General features: G+C 41.7%; 1 protein-coding gene across 1 annotated transcript in view; it reads left to right on the top strand.

The window, feature by feature from the left end:
* Nucleotides 1-19,066, top strand: part of CREBBP (CREB binding protein) — a gene marked incomplete at its 5' end in the record, with an annotated part of 96,539 nt that overhangs the window by 10,019 nt on the left and 67,454 nt on the right. The window contains one exon of the mRNA XM_017741231.1: nt 3,489-4,195. Coding sequence (XP_017596720.1) covers nt 3,489-4,195 — 707 coding nt within the window. The remainder of the gene's footprint in view (nt 1-3,488; nt 4,196-19,066) is intronic.

Here is a 19,066-nt window from a genome sequence, read left to right as displayed (position 1 = left end):
AAAGAGTGGGGGTGTGGTACTTGCCTAGTGCTTTTCCATGCCTTCCAGAAAACGTAATCTCTGGTTTTTTGGTGCTCTGCTGTTAAGAGGACGTTTGGTTTTATGTGACAGAGGTAATGAAAGGTATGAGGTTTAGGATCAGAAGTGCTGTTTTAGAGACAAGACATGTCGAGGTGAACGTCCATAGCCTTAGTCAGCTTCGCTGCTTCCTGAGCACTGAATTAGAGGTATGCGCCTTATGGGTGTAGGGGATCTGTTCTCCTTTAAAATCCAGACCACTTTTCCTGTTCTGATGTATGCTGGATGCGTGGCAGGTTTGAGGGTGGAGCAGGTTAAAGCTCGGTGGGATTTCTCAGCAAAGGTGTTTCCTGGCCATTGCTTCAGGTAACTGCATGTAATAGCAACGGCATCCCTCTGTTTTTAGGCTCTTGGTAGCTGCCTTTGAGAAACAGTTGAAGCATTGAGAATGGGATCAATTTTGTTCTTCTTGTGAGGATGGAGAGACTGCAGTTGCTTTTTATTTTTCTATCAGTAGAAATGGGCTGTGTTCTTATTATGCCAGATTTTTATATGTGTGTAAATATATTTATTCTTTTTATAACTGCCAAGACAATCTCTTATCTTTATGGATTTGTTGCAGACATGCTCAAGTAGATTTTTGTTTTCTGTTGTATTTTATAACCGTTATAAAATGTGCCTTGTGTTGCTGTTTTAAATGTGCATGACTCTGATGAAATATAAAAGAAGATGATTAATCATTGCATGAACAATTGAATTCTTGGTGAATTTTTACAGGACCATTGTGTTAGGTTGTTTACCTGCTTTTTATTTTCCTTCTGCCAGAGCTGTACATTTTCCATGTCTAACCATAATGTACAGCCTTCTTACAGGAGCTTAGGAGTGGTAGATTATTTCAGGTTTTAAAAGGCAGTATTCCCAAATCCTTTCTTCACTTTTTTTTGTAAACTGCAAAAACATTTCCAGTTCTTGGCTCTGGCAAGACTGAGAGAGTCCGGCCAGCCAAGCAAAAAAAAAATGGAGCGTTTATACTCCAGCATCCCATTTTGAAATACAGCTGGAAAAAAGCTACTCTTTAAACCACGGCAACATCTTCCCCCTTCACGTTTTGTCTCTCCTCCTATCCCCACACCCACACATCTATTGTCCATGAAATATTAACAGTTTTGGTGCAGAAGCTTGGAAAAACACCTTTTTATGGGATTTACAGAAGTTGTGTGAATGAGCACTATAAACCTTGAACTTGGGGAGAGATGGGGTGGTGAGAGCAGTTTAACAAAGGCGAGGCCTCAGCCCTGGCCCTGTGTCCCACCCTCGGTGACGCGTGGGCAGATGGCTTCGGTCAGGCTCCAGCTGCAGCCACCACCGGTGGCAGAGCCTCCCAGAGCCTGCCAGCATTCCGGGCTGGAGTAGGGGAATCTTGGAAGAAGGAAAGTAGAACCAAAATGTATAGGAAATGGCAAACTGCAGCATGGTCAGTGTTGAGTGGTTGTGTGGGAAAGAGGAGGAGAGATGAAGTGATCACCTGCAGGAATGGAGTCGAAAGTACACCAGGAATTTTTTTAGAAGACAAGCAGGAAAGATGAACTAAAGACCTGAAAGGAAAGGCAGCAAGTAAGAGAAATTAAAAATACTTTAATGTGTCTTGCTAAATGAAATGTTAGCTTGTTCCTTGCCTGCTTGGAAGGGAACGGGGGCTCTGTTCTGAGCAGGGTGTATTTGTCACGGCCGACATCATGCAATCCTGGACGCTTTATCGACTCCAGTAGGTGATGATGGCAGAGTGTTGGCCCCTGAAGGATGTGGTGCTTTGAGCACCTCAAAACAGCCAGAATTTAATGTTTTTGTCTTCGTTTACTGTGCCTGGTTGTGTAATTCTCTGGTCATTGCAAGTCTGACGATTTTTATTAATTTTTCTTCAGTTAGGTTGAATTGGAAATGCACATGCTGATGAAATGCATGAAATTAAAGTGTACTGAGATGCCTTGGTGGTGCAGCTGTGCTTTGTGATACAGTTTGTGTGTTGCTTGAAGTTTGTTGTCTCTTTTCAATGTACCACCTTACATCATTTGTGCAGCCTGAGTCTTGCACCAACTTTTTGTGGTTGAAGGATGAATTAAACTTAAAAACAATGAAGCTTTTGTAATGTCCGTCTTTAGTAAAGAACTTTTCTCTAACCTGGAAAAAATGTGGCTTGCTCAGTGTGAAGGACTGGGGTTTGTCAAGGCTGGCTTAGGGAGCAAAATGAAGTTTTCACACATTTATGTTACAGTGAGAAGTGATTGTTTTAGTTCGCATCCTTGGACTGGAAAACTCTTCCAAGATGTGTTGCATGTTTGAACAGCTACTCTGGTGTATTGGGGCTGGTCTGCTTAAATGTTTATAAATATTGCTGTATGTGCCTGTCCTTATGTCTTCAAATACGTAACTTTTATTTGCACATGGAAGTACCTATATACAGTGAAGTAACTTTCTATTTTTTACTTACATACTAAAGTAACCTTGTTACACAGATGTTGCTTATGATGTGCAATAAAATACTTTAGTGAACCTGAGTTGCTCCTTTAAAGGGAAAAAAAAAAGCCCCACCACTTTTTTATTAGTCTGGATGTTGCAGCCAGGCAGAGCTGTTCCTTCAAGTGGCTTAATGAAGATTTGATTGATTTATTTTGCTCATCTGGAGAGTGTGTGGATTATCTCTGTCAATATTGGGCATGGTAAATGAGGGCTGGGCACTTACAGAGCAATTTGAATTATTTGAGCTGTTCAGGAATCGAGCAGTGACTCGATTCAAGAGGCATTACAAGGAGAAAATGTTGAATGCCTTTCAGGATCTTCTGAGGTAGCAAATCATCGTACAAATCAATGACTAGAAACTGATCTTAAATATCTTTATATGTGAGACTGGGATCAAACTGCTGAGGAAATCGTTGTTCTTTGGTGATGTTTTGAAGCCGCGCTGGAAGATGTTCTTTGGCCATGTGCACACACAAATGACAAGGTTGAGGCAGAATTGCTGGGTGAGAGGTGGTGTCTTGGGATTACAGAGGAGGTTGGAAAAGGTGATGTAATTGCTCTTTTGGGAGAGTAAATCAATAGGAAAAAGTCTGTTGTTATTTCTGCCTTCATCTTTTAGCCAAAACAAGGGAAATTTGAGAGTTAGATTAGGTCATTTTATTCATGCCACTTCTGTTTTCTTAAGCTTTGTTTTGTCCAAATTCTTGCCAGAAAACCTGTTTATTGGCCAGTGCTCTATCTACCCTGTGTGGCTGTGTGTGCACAGTGTGTAATAACTGTGCTCTGAAAGGCTCTGGAGTTCATGTTACGGGGACCCTCACTCACTTCTTAGTCTTGGGTAAAGATGTCCTGAATGCCTGTCATTGTTAATACTGGTACAAAGTAGAAAAGATAAAATATTTAGCTACTTATTTGTCACGTTTTCTCACCCATGTTTCTGTTCTAACTTGTAGATTTCGGATCTTTGTTTGACTTGGAAAATGATCTTCCTGATGAGCTGATCCCCAATGGCGAGTTGGGCCTTTTAAATAGCAGTGGGAACCTGGTTCCAGATGCAGCTTCCAAACACAAACAGCTTTCTGAACTTCTGAGGGGAAGCAGCAGCTCTTCCTTAAACCCAGGAATTGGCAATGTGAACTCAAGCAGCCCCGTGCAGCAGGGAGTTGGTGGTCAAGTCCAAGGGCAGCCGAACAGCGCGAACATTGGGAATCTGGGTGCTATGGGTAAGAGCCCGCTGAACCCAGGAGATTCCTCTGCTCCAGCCCTGGCCAAGCAAGCAGCCAGCACCTCTGGACCTACCACACCTGCATCCCAAACTCTGAACTCTCAAGCACAAAAAGTGGGAATGGTGACGAGCAGCCCTGCAACATCACAGACTGGACCTGGGATATGTATGAATACTAATTTCAGTCAGACACACCAGAGCCTTCTCAACAGTAATTCTGGTCACAGTTTAATGAATCAGCCTCAGCAAGGACAAGGGCAGGTAATGAATGGATCTCTTGGGGCAGCTAGAGGAAGGGGAGCAGGAATGGAATTTTCTGCCCCTGCCATGCAGGGGAATGCAGGCAGTGTGCTGGCAGAGACTTTAACCCAAGTATCTCCACAGATGGCTGGGCACACCGGGCTGAACACAGCACAGACAGGAGCAATGACTAAAGTATGTACATGCCATTTACTGTATTCTATTTATTGCACTTGTTTTTCTCCATACAGGTGTTTAGGAAACACAGTAGATCCTTTTCTGGGACAGAACTAAAGGATGTGCTTTCCTGAGTCTGTAGTTACCCATTTCAGTCACCAGTGATATTGTGAAAAGGAAATAATTGAAGCAGTACTTCTCATGTAATCAAAAATGAAATCACTTGTTGAAAAAGACATCCTCGAAGCTAAAAGTTGGAGTGTATCTTAGCAGGGTGAATTAGAAAAGAGTAGCATAATCCTGCAGAAAGGAAGCAGATGATTTCTCATGTTCAGGATCTCAATTTAGCTGCCAGACAATGCCATCTTCTAAAGCAATGTGAACACTTGGAGATTGAAGGGAGAGGTGTAGCAATTGCTCCTCTTGTCAAGGACCACTGTCAGCAACCATGCAGCGAATGCTTTTTAAATATGAAGGAACTGATCTGGAAACATCAAATTTCACATAGATTGCCAAGCTAATGCAAACTGTGAAAGGGAAGGGCAAGAGCCTAATTTGGCAGCCATTGTGGATCAGGGCAGGGAATATATACCTGAAGTATCTGCTTCTGTCACGGGGCACTGCTCTGGCTCCCTGTTTGATACAGTTACTGGTTTTTAGTTCTTTGTTTTCCAGGTGTGAGCTTAGAGCAGTGTTTTGACTGCTGTTCCTCCTGCCCTGTGCCTTATCTCTTGTCTGGGTTGTTTTGGTACAGTTCCTTCATGAAATTTTGATGGCAAACCCACCATGTTCTGATATGTAGAAAAAGGTCAATTTTTATCTTTTGATATTTTATCTATTCGTACATCAGTAGCTGTTAACTGTAGTTAATTAACATGTAAATGTTAATTCATTGATGTGTTAGTAATTGTGGCAAAAATTGCATTGTCTGACATGAAAGTGTGTGTCCTGTACTCTTGAAGAGGTGCTGACATCACTGTGGAGTACTGTATAGTTAATTTTAGTTTTTTTTAAATAAAAACCATAAAAAGCATTCTCTCTGCAGTGAAGAGATGCTTCTGCTTAAGGAAGAGATACTTGTGTTCTGAGTGAAGGTCAGAGCATCTGAAAGTTGACATAACTGTTCTGGAGGCTGGAGACAGCTAATTTTGCTGTTTGGAAGCTGATTGGTCTGCACTGAAAGAGAGTCAGCATATCTTTCTTTTGTTTTCCTTTGAAATTTGTGGGAAGAGTGAGGAATTCTATTTATCTGGCTTATTTCTGTGAACTTACAGATACCTAAGTTCTTGGGAGTAGATTTTTCCTAGTCACTACTCAGTTTTATGTGAAACTGCTAATTTTTCTATGTGAACCAATTGAAGTAGAATTACCCCAAAGCAAAGAACTTGCTGACAGAGTCTGTATGAGCCTGGTGGGGGAGGTTTTGTGAGATCTTGATTTATTTTAAACAAACCCACCTCTGATAAGGAACAGGACAAATCTAAGACAAATTCCATATTTCAAGGACTTCAAGCTTAGCCTGTTGCCAGCTGCGAATGGATTCACCAGCTTGGGAAAGCGACCCAGACTACCTCAGTTTAGAGATGTTCAAGAAGCAAAGTAAAGTTGGTTCGATCAAGAAATACATTGGAAAAGAATAGTGAAAGGATTGTTTAATGACAGAGCATAAGTGATAAAATGGTGCTTCTGTGAAGGTGCACTTAAAAGAAAATAATTTTAAAAACTTGGCCAAGTAAAATAGGAAAACTGGTGTTTTCCAGGGCTCCATCTCTAGTTGAATAAGGTGAAGCTTAAAAGCATTGTGTTTCTTTTAAAAAATTGTACTTTGTATACATCTTATTCTTCTCTTAGTAAGAGAGCAGGTGGGCTCACTGTTTTACCCAAAGATTTTTTGTTCCCATTTTGGAACAAGTACTTGCTCCCTGAATTTTCTTGCGCCGAGAAAGCAGCATTCTCTATTTTTGCTGTTTTCCTTAGTAGGCATTTGAGGATTGTTATCCTTTTCCAGTGTCTTCCCATCCCCCAGTTTATTGTCCTAATAGGATTATCAGCCATGATTATGTGTTAGCTTTTTCTTATTGATGCTGCAGGAAAGCTTTTAAGAAAAGTAAAGAAACACTTCAGTGAGTTTGTCTGTTCTTCTGAAACTGAAATTTCTGCTGAAGGAGAATGTGGGTTAGTTTGGTTTTTTACCTCCTGATTCCCTGGTGTTTACCACTTAATGTGTACAGCTTAAAAGATTTAAAGAGCTGTAATAAAAGTGGTGAGGCAGCTGATCTACCTAATAGTGAATGTGCCCAGCTTGACTCAAGGGCTTAAAATGTAGCTACCATCCTGCTTGAAGAACTGTATCAAGGCTGGAAGGAAATTCTCTAGGTGATGACTTTAGCAATATCCTAAGGGAAAGAAAGAGCTGTGAAATACAAATGCAGAAAAAATACCTAAAAACTTTAAAAAACAAGATCTTCTCATTATATTTAAAATAAGTGATGTGCATCTCTGACTAACCTTGTTCAAGTACAGCTGAGTAGCCCATTTTTCTCAATTCAGCGTGTTTATATGCAGTGTGGGGAACTCGTGACCCTTTATGGTTTGGGACCAGTTTTGTTGTGCAAGACCTTGCTTCTGTGGTGGTTGGTTCTAATCCTTTTTTAGTATGTGACTAATCAAGGAAAGTCCATTCCATTTTCTGGTTTTGTTTCTTGTGGTGTGTTTATATAAGCGTTCTTTCTATTAAGAGAAAAAGAAGAAAAATATCCAGAATCTGGTCCTTTCACCTGATCTCAGAAATTGCAAGGATTCATTTTGTCTGGATCATCATCAGCCACGACTGTTAATTTTGGTCTGGACTTGCTATTTTAAGGCAGAACTGAGCAGGGTAACTGAAGCTCATGTTCCTGTGCTTGCATGAACTGAAGGGGATAAGGGATAAGCCTTACTCTTCAACAATTCAAACAGGAGTGGAAAACAACCAATTTCCACTGTCAGAGAGCAAGAAGATGCTGATATCAAAACAAATATTCTTCCATTGGCAGGGAGAGATTAAAGTAAAATACTTCCTCAGTCTATAGAGATGTAAGCAAAGATTTCATAGATTTCACATGATACTCTCAAAGATTGGTGATTTTTGACTTGCTGAGATAACCTGGAAACCTCTGAGGAAGTTCTCTTCCATGATACTCTGTATATCTCTGCTCCCTTCACTGCCCGTCTCCTTTCCTGTAACAATTTTGCTTGCAACTGTGGCATTGTGGTTCTGTTTTCTTGGAAGATGCTACAAAAATTTTTATTGGACTGGGTTGAAGTTCCTTAGGAAATCAGCTTTAAAGAGGAAAGGGTTTATCTTTGAACAATTATTACCTGATGGGAGTAGAGGAACAGATCATCCTGTCACAGTCATTTCCAGCAGTAAGGAATTGTCCTTTTGTGGTGTACCATGTTTTTTGTTGAGTCCATTAAGTCCAGAAAATGTGTTCAAGCCATCTAGAACATCTTGTTAGAACGGGTTTTTTAAGATTGTTGGTTGTTGCATGTGATAAGCAGTAGCAAAGCTCGGCAGATGGTCATTGCTTCCATAGGAGTGACCACTTCATGGGAGACGTGCTTGTGCCTAACACTCTCCTTTTGCTGTGGGAGTTCATCTTTTCCAAGTGGAGGTGATGAAACCTTCCTGTTGTTCTTTGTGGCTGGCAAGGGCTTGAAGTTATATTTCTGTTGATGAGTTGTTAGAGTCTCTTGCTGAGGTGCGTTCCCCTTGTCCTAGTACAGCTGTCAAAGCCCATGGAAAGTTAGAAGAAAATGTTGGGAAGTTCCCATTTATTATGTATGGTTCTCAGACTTCCTTTTTGCCCTGTGTCAAGAGTTTTGGACAGTGATTCACCTAACTGGTACTTCTGCTCTTTCCTTGAAGAAGTGGTAGTCCCATTCTGATGAAAGTGTTTTCCATGTGTTTCCAAGCTGTAATGCCTTCTCATACAATTCCGTAAAAAGAATCACCTTTTCTTCAGTAACTTCAGAGTCCAATCATTCCAACAAGGATATTCTGGTACCCAGCAGCAGAAATTTAGGAAAAAATCTGGAGTTGTGCATGGCTGATGATCTGCAGAAGGTATTGCTGTTAAACTGCAGTGAAGATACAGCTTGCTGGGGGCTGCTTTCAAGGTATTTTTCTTTATAGAACTATTAAACCTACCCCGAGTTCAGCTTTCCTTCTGAAGGGCAGGTGCAGTTTAGCCAAACATTGGGCACCGTATGCCTCAGAAAAGGATTAAATTGTTTCATCAGACCAAACCTATAAAGAGATGAGAAGAAAATGGTTGTTTATTTTCATACCTAGTTATGAGGTTTACAACATTAATGGTTGTGCAGGGTGCCTTTTTGAAGATTGAAGATTTAACTTCAGTCTACCTATTTTGAAAACTCTCTGAAGGAAAATACTTACATTGATATAAAATAGAACCTGCCTGCAGGGAGAAGCTGATGGAAAAGCTGATGTGGCTGGCAGATCTTCCACTGTAGTATTCCAGGAGGTGATCTGGTAGCAGGGAGTTTAGATACAGAGTTCCAAGTGCTATGTGCAGGCGATGAGTTTTCCTTACCTCTGTGTATGTATTTAAGCCCCACTGGAAGTTGGTATCAGTAGTGGGATTGACATCAAAACCTGAACAGGCTCAAAACAGTCACTAACTGTGCAAAACTAGATCTGTTCTGCTGGATTTTTGCCTATGAGTGCAAAACAGTTCTTTGCTGTAAATGGTATTGGCCTAATTTGTTTGGACAGTGCATGTTTTCAACTTTATTTCGGTCAGAATAGCCACATGGCAGTGTATGTTTCAGTAAGGGTAGGTTCAGATTAAAGAGGAGGAGGAACTCTTACCAGAAGTGAACTTCAGAAAACAGTAAAACCATTTTTTATTTCCACCAAGAGAGTAACCCGTTGTCCTGGGGCTTTTTAATGTTGAGCTATAAAAGAAGTGAATTCTGTCGTTGTTGTTTCCAGGCAGGGTGTCTGTCTAATACATGTGCCTTGGACAAGCACATTCACAGTTTTGCTCCCTGTCCTGTTCACTGAGTGGTGTTTTGATGTTGGAAATTAATCTTGAGTAAATTAAATACGATAATGAGCTGTGTTAAAGAGTAAGAATTACATAGTGTATGTGGTTATGTTACTTGTCTTGGTGTTGTGAGGAATCTGTGGTAAGGAAAATTTGTGACGAGAAAAAATGGAGCCAGCTATTTATTTAAACAGATCCCCCAGTTGCTCTTGCTGAGTACCAGATTTAGATACGCTTGCTGATTGTGAATTAAGTCAGCTGAAGATGTTCTCATTCCTTTGCAGTTCTGTGTGTTACAGCAAACTGCTGGTGCTGTTTGTTTCTCTGGTGGCTCTCAATCTGTCTGAATTCTGCCTGAATTGTTTTAACATGACTTGCAGTTAATTTGCTTCTCATCCACAGAGTTGTCCGTGCTCAGCTGCCAAGCTGCCTGTCTCCTAGCAGACCATGCCTCTGGCAAACACCAGTAGCCAGTCCAAATCATATTCCAAACAGTGCTGTTTCCCAGTTCCAGGGGACTCCTAATAATGTTACAGACTTGACCGTAGCTGCTCCATTCTCTGATGAATAAGGAGCACCGAAACAGCATTTTTACTGAGGAGAGACATATGTGGTTTTGTAATAATACAGCAGAAGAAGGTTATAAATACAGAGAAACACATAATAGCAAAACTCACTGACTCGTAGTAAAATGAAAGTCTCCGAGGCAGTTTTGTTTTGAAACATGACCGTGGAAAGTGGTGCTCCACAGATGAGTTTGCTGATACGTCAAAGAGATTTAGTGACTTAAAAAGCTCACTTCCCACAACTGCTACTCCTGGCACCTGAAATTGAGTTGTTTCCTGTTTCTAGTATGTGAGTTAAGTCTTGTTTGCAGTTGTGCAATGTCATTGAAGATCTTTGCAGCGATAGTCACTTGGCTGGTGCTTATGCAGGTATCAGGGTTTAGTTTGGCTCCAGGGCTGCAAGAAGCAGAGCACTCAGCCTTCATGGGGACAAACCTCAGCTCAGTTTCTTCTCCTCCTGCTTCACACCCCAGCAAAAGCCTCTCTGTACACTTGCATTGGCTTATCAGCCAGCTGACAAAAATTAAGTGTTGTGGGATCTCTTCAGAGCAGAATTGTGCCATTATCTTCCACTGTGATAACACAACACGAACATTAAGATTTTTGTCACTAACCATCAATTATATTGGTTAGAGTCTTGTAATTCTTCAGTTTTTGTTATTAGAATGGAGTTTATTTCTAAGAAGTCTATCTGAAAGAAGGTTTTGGGAGTGAAACTAACAGATCCACCAGTTCCTTTGGAAGCCATTGATTAAAAGCAAGATTTACAGTGTTGTTTCAGGTTAGTCAAAATGACAGAAACTCCCAGATCCTTACTGACAGATAAAACTGAGATGACTTCTTTCTAGTTTTCAAACTGCTTTCACATATCTTTCTGCTGCTGTTTGTAGTTTGGGGATTTAATACCCAGGTAAAAAATGACTCAGATATTGAGAGGGAGGAAAACCTGCCAACTGAAACATTGGTGTGTAGAAGTTACAAAATGCCTGGTTCCTTCAGTCAGAAGGAAATGTCTTTGTCACAGTAATTTTCTTAATGAACTCTAATCATGCATGTAGATACAATTTCACAGGAGCCTTTCTGATGAAAAGACCTTTTAGCAGGTCTCAAAGTTTGCTCTTACTTTAAAGATAAACTTAATATTTGTGCTTGACAGTGATCTGTGATTATATTGGGAATCTGTAATTGGAAGGACATACAGAAATGTGTCAAAGCAGGCAGTGTTATGGTCTGAAAACTAAATGCTTCTGGTCTGTTTCTTTAGAAAAAAGGCAGTACAGGAAACTTGGAAAATTACATAGAGCTTGATAAACTGTGTCAGCCTTCCTGAGAAATGGATCAGGAGTGGAAGCAGTGAGAGGAGGCGATTCTCTTTTTGAAGCTTCCACAAGTGAAAACCACTTTGTTGAAGGAAAATGGGATACTTCAACCATCAGGCAAAAAATAAGATCATGTTGGAAAGTTGCACTTTGGAATTTTGAAATTCCCTCATTTCCATAGGGGGCCAAAATTTCAATACAAGAGGCTACACAGAGCATGCCCAAATCTACTTTGTAGTGGGCAGATTATTCTTCACCTTAAATAACGTTTAAACTAGAAAAGGTGTTTCAACACACATTTTTCATCCACATCTCAAAAAATAATTCTGAATTCTTATTGGTGCAATTGCTAGTTTACTCTGCACAGCTGAGTATAAGGAATGGCAAAATATTATGGCATTTTCCTTCCTTCTTGTGAATGTTTGGAGGAAATACCTGGTTTTTGTTTGGAAGCTGAAGTCCATTTGTGTGTGACATCAGTTTGCTGTAACTGTGTCCATGGGCTGTAAATAGTACGTGCTCGTTTCTCCTCCTCGTCCTCCTCCTTCTTGCTATTACAGTAAAGAGTATTTTTATTTACTCCAGAAATTACTGTGGCTGTGAAGTGGCACACTAAGCTTAGTGCTTGTGTTTTAACTGTTTGTGTGTAATCCAAGCAATGGCTCTGATTCTAAGGCCAGAAATACTTTGCAGAATTGAGATTTAGATGAGTAAGAACTTGAGATGATTTTTGAACTCCTGGTGCTACAAAACCTACCTGTAAGTAGCACCTGGAAGTATCTGTGCTTACGTGTTCTGAGGATGCTCAAATCCCAAAGTGATGGATGTGTTCTTTGGTATCTATGTACAAATCCTATTTAGGTTTGGGAAATAAGTGTCCTGTGCCCTAAAAAGAGTTCAACAGCGCCTTTGTTTTAGAATGAATCATAATGAAAATACAGCATGTTAAATATAGGGCCATCCTTGCCAAAAGAAGTGAAATACATTTTTTGAAGAGAGTGGTAAATAGATCATTTAGCACTCTGCTGCTGTTTTGGAAGGAAAGGATTTGTGTTCTCAGAGTGACTGCAGCACAGTGCTGTCCTGGCTGCATGGCTGCTCTGCTTGTCAGGGGAGTTTTGGAGACAAAACAAGTGCCTTTTGAAGCTTTTGGCAAATTGACTTAATTAAATAACTGCCTTTAGGATGGGAGGATCTTTGTACCCTGGTAACGGACAAGTGTTGGAACACCACCAGCTGAAGATGAGATTTCTCTCTCAGAACAAACAGTGGTGGCTCCCTTAGTCTGATATGGGCATCTTGGGTTAAAATGCATTTCTGGATCATCCTCCGTGCAGCTGCTGTCAGTGAGGAATGTGGTACAGGCCTGGTTTGTTAAACTGTTCCATTCTAATCATGTTTAAAAACAACCATCCGATCTTGCCTTGTTTAAAAGCCTGTTCAGAATTGTCTCAATATCTTCATGGGTGCTGTTAAATCTTCAAGGAGAGCATGCTTTATAGAAGGACTGGAAATGTCGTAGTAGCTCTTGAAGTCACTGTGGTGTTTCAAAACAAACATATTTGGCTCTTAAAGTTATTTAAAAATTACTTTAACAGTGTAAATTATTTATAGTTACATTTCTCCATAGTTAATGTCAGGCTGTGGTATTTGTGCTAAGTAGTTGTTTGGAGTAAGCAATATTGATTTTTGTTTCTTTTAATGTATTTAATATAACCTGTAGTGTGAGTTTGTTTCTTGTCTATTTGATTTTTCTCCTGGTCTGGATTGAATAAGAATAGTTACTTTTAGAGTCACAGTCTCTCTCTTCAGTGTTTCCACTTTTCGTTTAGCATTCATGTCTGTCCAGGAGTGTATACACTGTAAAGGAAGGACACAGAATATCTCTTTTCATTATATTTTGGGGATGTTGTTGCTGTTCCTCCTCAGAGCTACTGTTGCCTTTTCCCCCACCACTGTGGAATATCACATTCCATGGACTGCCTGATAATGTATCCTTGGCCAGCTTCTGGGAGATAAATGGGGTAGGAACCTCTTCAGTAGTGCTACTGTTTTCTCTTACCAAAACAGCTTATTCCTTATAATACTAAATTTTTGGAGCATGACGTGCTCTCCCTTTCCTTGGCTGTCTCCAGCCAACTATAGGCACTTCCGAACTGCTGAGGTGCTGGCAGACACAGCTGGCAATTCTTTTGGGGCCTGTTGGGTACAGTTTGAAAGGCTGATACCCACAGTACAGAAGATAAGGGAAGGAGTGCAGACTTTGGGTTGAATTTGATATAGAAATCTGCATTTATAGAATCACAGAATCATGGAATGGTTTGGGTTGGAAGTGACCTCAAAGCCCATGGGCAGGGACACCTTCCACTGTCCCAGGCTGCTCCAAGCCCTGTCCAACCTGGCCTTGGGCACTTCCAGGGATGGGGCAGCCACAGCTGCTCTGGGCAACCTGTGCCAGGGCCTCACCACTCACACAGGGAAGAGTTTCTTTCTCATATCTATATGCAAATTTCCCCTCTTTCAGTTTGAAGACATTGCCCCTTGCCTATCGCTACTGTTCCTAAACTTTTTTTAATTCAGCTTAATGGCGATGAAGTACAGGAACTGAGGGAGGACAGGAATTCTCAGTTGAGAACCTATGTTAGAAAACAGTGTTTTGGTGTGACTATAAATGTGTTTTAGTGCACGCTGAAGCTTCTCCTGGAAGTCACTCATAAAAATTTTGGCCTGTGAGTATGCAATTAAGTATTTGTGGAGGCATATATTCACTGAATTTCAGGCTTTCAAAATTCTCCTTTCAAGTATTGTTGAATTATTCCTTGTGTCCAAACTAGATTTTCATGATGAAAGAAACCTTTGAAACATCTACAGTTAATTTTGTGGTTCTGGTTAAGTTTCTATTCTTGTGTACTAAGAATAATTCTTGTTTATCTGAAGAAAGCCGCTTGCTCTGCTTGGCACTTATAAAAGCTCTTGAAGCAATCAGAATGCATTGATCAATTGTGGTTAATTATCCATTAGAGCTTTGAAGTTATTTGCAGAGGTGACACTCATTACAAAGTAAACTTAAGCTTTATTTTGATTCATAAGTACAACAGTGATGCTGAGTGCAGAAATTTTAGTTGATTCCATTGTGTTTGTGCTCAGGCTTGTGCAGAATTTTGGAGTCATTTTCTTTCTTCAGGCATGTATACAGTGTAAGCATACGAACATTTGATTTTCTTTTCCTGGGAAAAGTTGATTTCTAGTTAAATGTATTAAGAATTTGTTCTTTATGTATCCAGTCATTTGTAAAGAAGGTTTTCCCATGAAATTTTGTCTTTTATATTTCAGTAATTATGGGGAAACATGGGTTCATTTTTTTTAAAGGCCTTGGAATACTTAAGTTCTTCTTTGGCCTCTGTGAAATGCTTGGAAGAGAATTTCAAATCTTATTACAAGTGGTAATAAAACACCTGGCTTCCTCTTAATGGGATTTTAAAAATTTTATTTCTAGTTTTACCAAATTTTAATGATAAAGGATGAAGTAAATAACAATTATTCCTGGACATTTGAGTATTTTAATTTGAGTGGATTTACTGCTGAAGAACAAGACAGTAATTGCTTCATGAATCTGTTGTGGTAGGCCTTGGTTATAGCAATTAGCTTGAAGAGATGGGAGACTTGGAGCTTGGCTTCCTCTGAACGCTGGTGGCCAGATCATGATTTAATTCTCAAAACTGATTCTTGAAATGTTACATTTTAAGGCTTTCTTTTTACTGACTTACAAGTGAGTATTTTTAACTGAATGTTTTGTCAAACTGCCAAACCTGCAGGTTGGTTTAGGTGAGCGCTCTCACCTCGTCTCAGATGCCATCATTGCCACCATTCTTGCACTGAGACTGAATTCACTTTTTTTTTCTCCTTTTTTTTGGTAACACCACTGGCTTTCTGCCATAAAATGATTAATCTTTTCCTTGCCTCTCCATCTGTCCCTCTGGCATATACATTCCAAGTGCCATGGTGACTTTCTTTTGGAACACATTACTATAGGATGAAATAGCAATTAGTAGAGACTTACTTTTTTTTGTCAGTAAACAGATGCAAGATGATGCCAGTGTAGTAAAGAAAGCCTGTCTTTCCCCTCCACAAATGAACATGAATTCCTAATGGACCTGTCTTTCGCGCTTCACCGGGAGCCCTAATCGGTGAGGTGGACCTTACTTCATGCTGGAGATTTGGGCCTCGTTCCAGAGGGAGATAAGGGTCCAAAGAGCGAAGTCCTCAGCCTGTGCCTGCTGAAAGGTTGCCCTTTGGTACCAAGTCTGTGAGCAAAGCACTGTTGGGAGTTGTGGCAGCAGCACACAGGGACTGAGGAGGAATTAACTCCAGGGGGCTGATGCCAGATCATAGCAGCTCTGGAGCTCGTGTGTGTTCTACTCACCTGGGATCCAGGGGTGAAGTGGTGCAGATGGCAAGGCACAGGTCCCTGTCTCTGTGTGCTGCCTCTCTGGGAAGCAGAAGTAAGCATTCTGAAAGCAGTCCAGTCCTCCTTCACTGTCACTAACAGCATTAAAAGCAGCTGAATTGCCTGTCAGTCTGAATTTCTTCGGTCTTCCATTACCTGGAGCAGATTGACTCCTTCATTCACAGTACCTTGTAGACTTCAGTTCATAACTTCTGAACATCTGAGACACCCAACTGTTTGATTTCCTTGTCTTGAGACAGAATAAAGCTTCAAAGGAAGAAAGTTAAAATTATTTAAGCCAAGCAAGGTGACATGCTGCTTGTAAAAACATTTCAGTGGATGGGAAGAGAGAAAGAGGGAACAAAATGCTGAGCATTTTAACCAAGTCATGTGTTGAAAGCCCAGATTTGAGGTAGGTGTGGTAATTTGATGGCAAGGGATTTGAGGGCTTAATCTAATAATGGAGTATGAAGTGGCTGATTTTGGTGAGGCCCATAAAAGAAGGAAGTAAAGGGTGCTTGGGATGGCATGTCCGGAAGTTCTGAGTCATCCCTGTGCCTTAGGACAGCAACTGCTTGGAGGTAGGAGCAGGGTACTGGGTCTGTACCCAGTCATTCTCTTCATGCTGAACCCAAAGGACACTGCTTGGATCTGTAAATCATAGTGGGAAGTGCAGAATTCCCATTTTGTGCCAGCTTGCTCTATTTTCTAAAATAAAAACGAGAGAGAGAGAGAGGAAAAGTGTCCCAAACATCTCAGTGGTGTAACTGGGGATTCTGGGTGAAGCATGAGAGGTGCTGAGTAGCTGTGGCTCTGTAAGGGTTCCAGTGTTCGTGCACAGCTGCTCTGTCAGCCTAAGGCTATTGATGAAGTGTAACCCTAAAGTTCCAGCTCAGGCATTCAGAAAATGGCATCAGAGTTCACAGCAGCTCTTGAAAGGTGGAAATAGTTACTGTCTCCTCAGCCTTTAGCGTTTTGTATCACACGAGGTTGTGTCAGTGATAGAGCCGAAGGAAGTAGGGAGAACGTCCTTCCTTGCAAATCCAGGGATTTAGAAGAAAGCAGTAGTGAGTGGCAGATGTGTTTTACTAGAGCAATTTACACTGTTGAACAGCCAAGCTCTTACGTATGCAACTCTTCAACACTGCTGTTAGTTTGTGAAGATCTGGCCTCTTATCAAAACAGATCAAATCTAGGATGCCTCTGCTCTCTCTCATCTTTAATTATGACAGGCATGTTCTGTTCTCTGAAATAATTTAAATTATTAATCTGGGACTTAAATTGGTTTTTAGCTTTTATACCATAGACTAAGTCCAGAATAATATAGGGATAGTGGTGGCTCACTAAAAGGCTGACTTTGTGACTTCCTCCTACAGCTATTTTGTCAGATTCAGAGGTGTGGGAAGAGTTTGGTGAGAAAAAGAGGTGGTTCTGACCTTCCTATTTTTCTATTGTCATAACAGATCAGAGTAGCATACCCAGTATGCTGCCTGCGTGTCCTCACACTGCCACTGTCAAAGCTGCAGTTCTTTACATCACCCCCACCCCAGGGGTCTTCTAAACTTTCCTATCGAGCTTTCAGCTCCCTCCCGTGTCCTCAGATAATCTCTGAGGTGCTGACAGGACAACGCTGGCAGTGGTGGTGGCTCCTCAAGAGCCCTGGGTAGTGTGTCTGCTGCTAAATGCGGTGGGTGATGGCAGAGGTCTCTGTGCCTTCCTTCATGGAGATGTTAATCTGCGTGTCTGTCGTGGTTTTAGGGGTGGTATTCCCGAGTTTAGTGCTCCCACTGAGATTCTCCAAACCATGCTGCCGCTCACTCGCTCTGCCTCCCCTTTCCCTTTCCCTGCAGCAGGATGGAGAGGAGAATTGGAGGCAGAAGCATGGAAGATGAGAACTGGAGGCAGAAAAGGCAGAGATCGCGGGTTGAGATACGAACAATTTACTAGAAGCAATGAGATAAGAAGGAGTAACAGCAGCAATATTAATAACGAAAGTGTGTGAGAGAGGCAAGTGATTCACATGCAAAATGCTCAGAGCAGAGTCATCCCTCCCTCCCTCCTGCTGGCTTACCTGGACCAGGAAGAGACTCCTTTACTTTTGTCAATGGTATGAGGTGATACAGAATGATCTCAGTATCCTGGCCATGCCCCTTCTTGGCTACTGCAAAAAATTAACCCTGTCCTGGCTGGAACCAGAACATTACCCCTTCTTTTATACCATGTATTCATGTCCAGTTCCTACACCTTCCAACTAGGTACATGCATTTATATTTATATTTATATATATATACACCCACAAGCACAGGTGTAATTTGTGAAGTCAGTAGCCATCGCTCCAGGATGTCTGTTGAGTTCATTTAGTCCATGGCTGTGGGTTCTAGCAGTCCTAGATGTCTTCCAGGGCAGGAGGGCTGGTGTGCTGTTGGCTGGTTGCAAGCTGCATCAGGAGCTCACATGGCATGATGTGTGAAAGGCACTTTCCCTGTGAACATCCAGCCCAGCACTGGTAGTCAGGGTTCCAGGAGAAGCTGTGCTTCAACACCAATCACTTAGGAAGCAGCTTGAACCTCTTCATAGGCTGCCAGGATCTCTTTTTCAGTTTGGGTGTAACAGACCTCAGATCCTTTGTATCCCCAACTCCAGAACCCCAGGGGTCATCCTCAAGTCTCCCCAGCTACTTTTTACCAGACACACCAGGAAGGACCATTCTCCCTGACTGTAGAGCATGTTTTATACATCCTGTCCTGTCTTGGCTGGCTGACCCAGTGGTTGTTCTTCCTCTCAGCTCTACTGCTTGAGCAACCCTTGTTTGATCTGTTCAAAGCTTGTTGTTGTTCAGGGCCTCACTTGAAATCCTTTTTCTTCCACGTCACAAGATGGAGAGAGCTGACAATCTGACTGTGCTCTAGGATATGCATCCTCCAAAAACCTACAGTGAGGCCCTTTAACCTTACTTTGCTTTATGGCAAAACCGGCCTTCAGGAGGATTTGGATTATCTTCTCCCCTTTATCAAAAACTTCCTCTGCCCTGTTCTCCCATACAGTGATGTCATCAATGTGCAAATGTTCTGTAGCCTCACCCTTTTCCAGTGCAGTCTGGATCAGTCCATGCCAAGTAGTGGAGCTGTGTTTCTGCCCCTGGGGCATGTCCAGCACAGCAGCTCTCAGTAATGCTGTGACCATTCAGGCCACGATAGTGCACTGTCAGTCTCCACTTTCCATTGGACTAACAGCTGGTAATGTAGGGCTGTTAAAGGATGAGCAGGTCTTGCTGGGCACTCCAGCTCTCCAGTCCACAGCCCATCCATGGATGGGGTCCTGCAGGCCCGGCTGGTGCCGTGTTGCCAACAGGGCACTGTTGTGGTAGTGATCGGTACTTGTTCTCCAGCCCTCAGCAGTCTCACGGCAGAAGGGTCCTCTGAGAGACCAGACGAGGAATTCAGCTGTCGAATTCCCTCTGTCTTCATAGCAGCTCTTCTAAAAGCCCAGCGTTTCCCTTTTGG

The sequence above is a fragment of the Corvus brachyrhynchos genome, unplaced genomic scaffold, assembly GCF_000691975.1.
Source record: "Corvus brachyrhynchos isolate BGI_N302 unplaced genomic scaffold, ASM69197v1 scaffold58, whole genome shotgun sequence".
Taxonomy (NCBI): domain Eukaryota; kingdom Metazoa; phylum Chordata; class Aves; order Passeriformes; family Corvidae; genus Corvus; species Corvus brachyrhynchos.
This window is presented reverse-complemented; position numbering and strand designations above follow the sequence as displayed.